The sequence below is a fragment of the Puma concolor genome, chromosome B1, assembly GCF_028749965.1.
Source record: "Puma concolor isolate L17-30 chromosome B1, mPumCon1.1.hap2, whole genome shotgun sequence".
In the NCBI taxonomy this organism is placed as follows: domain Eukaryota; kingdom Metazoa; phylum Chordata; class Mammalia; order Carnivora; family Felidae; genus Puma; species Puma concolor.
The window spans coordinates 174,969,123-174,976,852 of NC_141670.1; the positions used below are offsets into that span (position 1 = coordinate 174,969,123).

At 38.6% G+C, this 7,730-nt stretch overlaps 1 protein-coding gene across 4 annotated transcripts in view; it reads left to right on the forward strand.

The window, feature by feature from the left end:
- TMEM156 (transmembrane protein 156) overlaps window positions 1-4,497 on the forward strand; it is a 52,027-nt gene extending 47,530 nt beyond the window's left edge. For all 4 annotated transcript variants that reach the window (XM_086705223.1, XM_086705224.1, XM_025921411.2 and 1 more), the window contains 2 exons: window positions 744-846; window positions 3,893-4,497. In XM_086705223.1, the coding sequence (XP_086561349.1) occupies window positions 744-846; window positions 3,893-3,952 (163 nt within the window). In that variant the 3' untranslated portion in view covers window positions 3,953-4,497. The remainder of the gene's footprint in view (window positions 1-743; window positions 847-3,892) is intronic.
- Window positions 4,498-7,730: the final 3,233 nt, after the last annotated feature.

Genomic DNA, 7,730 nt, shown 5'->3' on the forward strand with positions numbered 1-7,730 from the left:
TTGATTTGTCTTCTTAAGAAGCAGCTGCTCAAACTTCTCTTTAAATTATAGGTCACCTCATTTCCATTCATGTCCAGGGCTTTGTATAAAAAGAAGAGACATCTGTGAAGCAAAAACTACATGTATTATGTAAAACTCAAGTTTCAATATAAAAACCAGAAAAGCAAGACCCCAGATCCCAGTGGAATGAAAGAAAGACCATATGCCATGGGTCTGAAATTTCACCTCCTACCTTGAAGTCAGCTGAAGATAATATTAGAAGGACTTGATGTCACATAGTCCTAGAAAAGGAGGACAGATTAGAATTCATCTGATTTGTAACTTGGCTTCTTGCTAAAATTGTCCCTAAATCAGAGATGTCCTTGATATTCTTCTTAGGGACCTGTTTTAACAAAATGCAAAGAAGGAAATGTTTGTAGTCAGTTTCAACTAAAGTTTTTTTCTTTCTACTTGGCATTGAACGCTAAGAATGTTTTTCTCTACTTTGCTCCCCCTTTAACTATGCTGCAGGTCTTGTGCTCAGGAAGTGTGGGTGGGGAGGAGAAATGAAAGAAACAGAGTTGAGAGAAATGGGTTAAAGGTGTCACAGTTGTAGACAGGAAATCTAGCAAGTGATGGAAACTACCAATATCCTTGCTAGATGGAGGGCATGGTTCTCTTAGTACATTGGAAAATGTTGTATCTGTTTTTGCATTGCTATTGACTACATACAGACCAGAACAGCTTTCCTTCTTAAAAAATAGGGACCAAGCAGAGACTGCCCTTGACTCCAGTCAAGAAAGTGCTTCCTCCAATACCAGAACTAGAAGTTACTTCCACGATGCATCTGCAAGATCAGTATACACGGTGAGTGAAGACTGGGCTTTACTGGTGATTTGTCTTTATTCGTTATAAACATGAAAGATCCAAGGAGATGCAGTTTACCTCAAACTTCATTTCTATCTGGGTGTAGGAGACAGAAGGTGATGAACTTGCAAAAGTACTTCATATGAATTAGATGGCATGAAATAAAATCACTATTTTCTCCAAGGTCTAGGAAGGACCAATAAACTAATCTCTTAGTCTATTAAACAACATGTGCCCCTGAGATGTCAGCTCATCCCTTGGCTGTTTCCTAAGGTTGGATCATACATAATTCCAGGAGGCCAATCGTTCTTTAGTCAGAACATGAGAAAAGAGAGAATGTAAATTTATAAAGCCAGACTACCCACTGATCCTCAATTACTGAAATTAAAAACTTCCCTCAATATAGGATCTGATAATAAATCTAATATACATTGATTTTCATGTGCTTGAATCCCAAACTATGGTCAGAAGTGCCTTCGAAATGTATATACAGTAAAACCTTGGATTGTGAATAACTTGTCTGTGAGTGTTCCTCAAGACAAGCAAACATTTCTAATAAATTTTAACTTGATAAACGCTTGATAAATGAGCGATGTCTTGTAATACAAGTAGTACATGATGCTGAACATCACGTGATTACTGAGCCAATGGTTCTTGAAATTTGCTTTGATATACAAGTGCTTTGTATTATAAACATGTTTCCGGAATGAATTATGCTCGCAAACCAAGGTTTCACTGTATATTTTTTTTTTAATTTTTTTTTCAACATTTATTTATTTTTTTTGGGACAGAGAGAGACAGAGCATGAACGGGGGAGGGGCAGAGAGAGAGGGAGACACAGAATCGGAAACAGGCTCCAGGCTCTGAGCCATCAGCCCAGAGCCTGACGCGGGGCTCGAACTCACGGACCGTCAGATCGTGACCTGGCTGAAGTCGGACGCTTAACCGACTGCCCACCCAGGCGCCCCTCACTGTATATTTTTTAAGTAGGCTCCACATCCAGCATGGAATCCAACGCGGACTTGAACTCACGACCCTGAGATCAAGACCTGAGCTGAGATCAAGAGTCTGACGCTAAACTGACTGAGCCACCCAGGCACCCCTCTTAGAATTATTTTTCATTTATTCAACAAATATTTATTAAGTAGCTGTTATGTTAAGGCACTATTGATAGCTGTGGTAGGGGATATAAAAATTATAACAGGGAAGAGGAAAGACACTAGTATTTATTAGTATCCTTTAATTGTCCTTGGTGGTGATAAGAACAAATGATCTAGACTTTGTTTGTTTGTTTCAGGTGTAGAATTTAGTGATTCAACACCTCCATACAACACCTGTGCTCATTATAACAAATGCACTCCTTAATCCCCATCACTTATTTCACCATCCCCAACCCACCTCCCCCTCCCCTCTGGTAACCATGTTTGTTCTCTATAGTTAAGAGTCTGTTTCTTGGTTTTCCTCTCTTTTCTTTTTCCCCTGTGTTTGTTTGCTTTGTTCCTTAAATTTCACATATGAGTGAAATCATAGGGTATTTGTCTTTCTCTACTGACTTACTTTGCTTAATATAATAAGCAAATTATTACTCTCTAGGTCCATCCATGTCATTGTAAATGGCAAGATTTCATTCTCCTTATAGTTGAGTAATAGTCCAATGTATGTGTGTGTGTGTGTGTGTGTGTGTGTGTGTGTGTGCATTACTAGATCATTTATTCTTTATGACACTTTAAGTCAAGATTCTAGCAGGAAACCAATAGTATACTCAAACTGAATCATTTGAGGTGAGTTTACTAAAGGATCTATTAAGCCGAGATGTGGGAAAACCCAAAAAGAGAGTGCAGCACCCTAAAACTAGTTAACAGTAGGACACTGCTACTATCCCTAAGACTAAAGGGGCAAGGAATCCAGAAAGATAGGCACAGGCACAGACACACACACACACACAATATATATGGGGAGGGTTGCCTGATAAGGACTGTGACTTTTGGCCAAGTGACACAACAGCCTGCAATTGCCCTGAAGAGAGAATAAATATCTCAGTTTGGCTGTTCTCTCTTTCCCCGATGTGCTAGTACTTACCATTGGTCAAACCCAATCAGAGCTAGAGGACAATGGAGCTGGATTGAGGTAGTTCATATAGACTGGCCTCGAGGGTAACAGTAGGGTGGGAAAGAAGTGGAGTGCAGATCTAGAGAGGCAACCGAAGGGATGGACTGTAAATGGCCCAAAATGTCAAACTGGAAACTGAATGCCAAGTATATATTTGTGTTCAGGACTAAAGAGAAGCAGGTCTTAGTGTTTGGGTCTTAGTGGAATCAGAGTCTGCTGTTGGCTTAGAAATTGCTAGGTAGACTTTAATGCAATCATGTGATTGCTTTAATGAAATATTATGCTTGATATCTCTCATCCTGGTCCTCGTTCTGGGATGTTCAACCTTTCATATGAAGAGATCCCCTTTCATTCATCAAATACTTTTTGAGCACCTACTGTATGCCAAGAATTCTGCTGCTCATTGGCAAAGTAACATGCAGTCGGTGGAGAAATCAGATTGAGTGCCAATAACATGATACAGGTATTCATTCATAGGGGACTCAGGGAGCATAATGGAGAGACAGCTCATTCAACGGAAATGCTGCCTAGTATATAATACATGTTCAATAAGTATTTGTTGAATGAATGATTAAGTCCCAACTTCTGTGTTTCTTTAAAAGAAACTTGCATGAACACTTACACTTTATTTTATAGAAGAGGACAATAACCCAAACATACTGTGGTGACAGAGGCTTGAGGAGACCCTAGTTTCCTGGGTCCTAGGCTGAGACGTTTGTTACCACTAGCCACACTGTCTTCCTAGGTTTATAATGGAGGCTCCATTGTCTACCACAGGATTAGAAAGAGCTCTTAATCAGTGATATTGAGAAGATTTTTGGTGTCCTTATAAGACACAGTTTTAATAAATGGTTTAAAAATTATTCTCCACTAATTCTTTTCAGATAATAACATTCTTGCATGAATAATATTTGTCTTTTTTTCTCTTTATCTTCAGAATATCCCTCTGAATTCCTCCGGACCATTTGGACTAAACCCTTTTGAAGAATACTCATAATTTTATTTCAGGAATGAGTTAACTAGTAAATATATGGGTCCAGCTGAGAATGCACAATGGGAACAGTAGGAATGGTCACTGGCTGATGAAAACTGGCTCAAGAACATTCATTTGGCCCATGAGATCAAAGAAATCAGAGTTTTTTCAGGAAGCCATCATGAGTCATGGAAAACAAGCTGATGACACCCATAAAAACAGCAATGGAATGCTTCCTCGCCTTGTTTATCTATCATTATACAACTACAGTGGCCTCAAGATTTTGATATTGAAAGGAACCAAAAACCAAGGTCAAGGATGAAAATCCTTTCTCTCATTAGCCCACATTGCAGATTCTGATTTGATGGGTTTTCCTATACAGAGGGATTGTTTCTATTTGGCAAATTACTTAAGAGGGCCTGGGTTGTTTGTTAATGTATTTGCTTGGATTTATAAATTTTGTCTCCTTTTGGCACTGAGGATGCTTTAAAAAATTCAAAGATACCAAAATCAAATGACTTTAAGTGAAATACTAAGTGAAACTTGAATATTGAAACATAATAGCAAAATGTTTCTTCTGATTCTTTCAGCATTCATATTATTTATAGCTATCACTGATGTCAAGAGTAGTTATAGTTGTTAATTACAATAAGAGTACATATAGACAATTTTTAACATTGAAAAATATAAAAATATCTTTCCAGAATTCAGGTGGAATTTAATCTCCTGGCATCATTATATGGTTAAAATTGCTTTTCTGAGAAGATTTCTAGATTTTAATGGCAGGGTCAGGTTTAATATTAAACAAACTAACAGGAATGAATGATTCAGCATACAGAGGGTTTTTTGGTATCCTCTCCCTCTCTCCCATCCCCTCTTCTCCCCTCCTTACCTCTCCCCTCCTCTCCTCTCCTTTCTTTTTCTAGATCACAAACTGAGATTCTAATCATAGCATTTAGGCTTTGAAGATTTGGAAAATGGAATTCTACTAGTCTCACTTTTTATTGTCCCTGTAAACTTGATTAATAGGTCAAGTTCAGGTCTGGGACTATTCAGCAGGAGTTGAGGGATATCACACCCCTTGAGGGATAGATATTATATGATTTCTAATAGGCCAAATTATTGTTTCCTTGAACATTGCCCATTATGTTCAGACAAATGACTTGGAAATCAATGGGAACTTGGCTTACAAAAGGCATAAATTAAGCTTCAAATTCTGTTAAATTGTGGCAGCTTCCTGAAAGCTAATTTCACTTATTTATGGAAATAATAGACTTTAATAGATATTGTGAAGCATTCAAACATGTGGATGGCCTGGTGTCTGCCTGCAAAGAATCTATACTCTAGTAGAGGAGACAGGGTACACTACTCCTAGTTATAATGCTAGACACAAGGGTAAGATAGGGTAAGATAAATGTCATCTACAGGCTCCACGCTTCCTGCTGAGAATTCACAGGCCAGTAGAATCATTTCCAGCTGGGGGTAAGCAGGGTAGGCTTTTCAAGAAGGTGGCTTTAAGCAGCATTGAAGATAGTTTTTTTCTGATCTTTCTGGAGAGGTGGAATTTCCCAAGTATATACTTTCTCAGCCCTCATAACCCTTTCAATATCTGCTTTTTACAATTATTTTCATCGTTATCAATTAATGTCTACCTCCCTTTCTAGACTGATTCTGCTCACCATAATATTCCTGGAAGCTGGCATGATATTTGGCTTACAGAAAGTTCTTAGTACATATTTTTTGGATAAAGAACAATTTACTGAGCCCCTCTGTATGTCAGGCACATGCCACAGATAGTCTCACTTCTTCCTTACAATGATTCCTGGAGACAGGTGTCATTGTCCCTAAGGAACTGAGTCCTGAGAAGCTCACCAATTTGCCTGTGATCTCAGGAACAATATGTGGATTCAGTCCTAGACTGAAGTATATAAAATATGCTTTTGTACCCAGCCACTTTTGTGGCTAGTATAGCAGGATCATGATTTGAGTGGTTCTTAAGGAGGGGGGAGGAATTGAGCATCAGAATCCAAACAGGGTTCCGTAAGTATGGAAGAGGAAGAAGAAAACCGTCAGGTGCCTCTGTGAATGTTTCTCCTCAATTCCAAGGAGATGTGCAGGGAGATGTGTTTAAAAATAAAACACAGGCTTGGTTTTTCCCCCAGAACAATCTCTTGAGGTGTGCTAAGGCTATTCTTTAAGCATGTCTCAGTGCCGAAACTTTCACGATGGGTCTCCACAAAGTTGTCACGGCATCATTATCTCTCTCCAAAATTATGTCTATTTTCAGATGGACTGTAAAAATAGCACATCTATTTTCACACAGAAGAGTGGTATCAGTGTGTGATATTACAAAAGCAGGCACATCTGTAATGAAGAGCCACACAGTAGGCATTATATTTCTTTCATAACTGTATGCCAATTTCCTTTTAGGGAATTACCTTTGACCCATGGAACAATGTCTTGATAGGACTGTTAATCAAAGTTTCTTGCTAATCAGCCAACGGATGACATGTGGCCAGAGCTAGACCAATTTGACCTTCTTGATCAGGACTTTGGTTTGTAGGTGCAATGATGTACGGGCAAGAAAAAAATGACTGGAGCTTATTCATTCCAGCAGCAGAGTTGAGTCATTCCTGCTTTTAAACTCCCCAACACACCCCGAACTCCCATCAAACTGCCTTGGTTCTGAGTCTGGTTCTCTAGCCTTCCCTTTGATTCTGTGAGCTACCAATAATATCTTTGTAAAATATCCTTTTCCTGCTTAAGTTTCCAGACTTGGCTTCTGTTGCCTGCTGAATATAACATCTAACATCTATTTTATTTAGTAAAGTCATAGGATGTCTGAGCTGTAGGAAATCTTATAGATCATCTGGTTAACTCCTCCATTTTACAGCTGAGGAAAACCGAAGCTCTGGAGGCTGAGGGTTTCACCCAAGTTCACATCACAGAGCTTGTCAGTGACAGAACGGAGATTAAGACAAGGGCTCGTTTGCCCAGGGAACTGGAGTCTGCTTTTTATTTTAATTCCTTTTTAGTACAAACCAGAGCCTCCTTCTCTGTCTCTCCTCTCTCTCTCTCTGAAATGCTTAATAGAAAATAGTGACTTAAAAAAACCTTCACTCCTCCCCTCCCCCAACTGACAATTTGCTCTGTTTAGTTTAAACACTTGTTTCAGAGATAGTCCTTTCTGGGATTTGGCATCTGGTAATGACAGGCATCAGTTTGTATCCTTATATGGAGCCTTGATTCTTTCTAGCTGTCTTTAAATGTTTATTTTCCCCTTGCATGAAAATAATGTTGGGACAGGAAGTGGTTTGCTCTAAGGAAGCGTATGGGGTGGGGTTCTCAAAGTGATTATTTTCCACTTCCAAGTCTAACTTCTAGCCATGTGCATTTGGGGAGAGACTTCCTTTACTCACACTAAAAGATATATATATATATATATATATATATATATACACACATATATATATGTATATACATATATATATACATATATATATAGATATATATACATATATATACAGATATATATACATATATACATATATATATATATATATCTGCTCTATTTTTTCAGTTGCTTTAGGGCAGTCATAGCTCATACAATCACTGCCAAAAGGGCCAAATGTTGGGGTAGGAGTTGGGGAGGGTATTAACAATGGTTCAGTAGTCTCCCCTTGTCTGTGGCGGACATGTTCCGAGACCCTCAGTGAATGCCTGAAACCACGGATAGTACCGAACTCTATGTACACTATGTTCTTTCTACACATATACACCTAGAGTTTAATTAATAAACTAG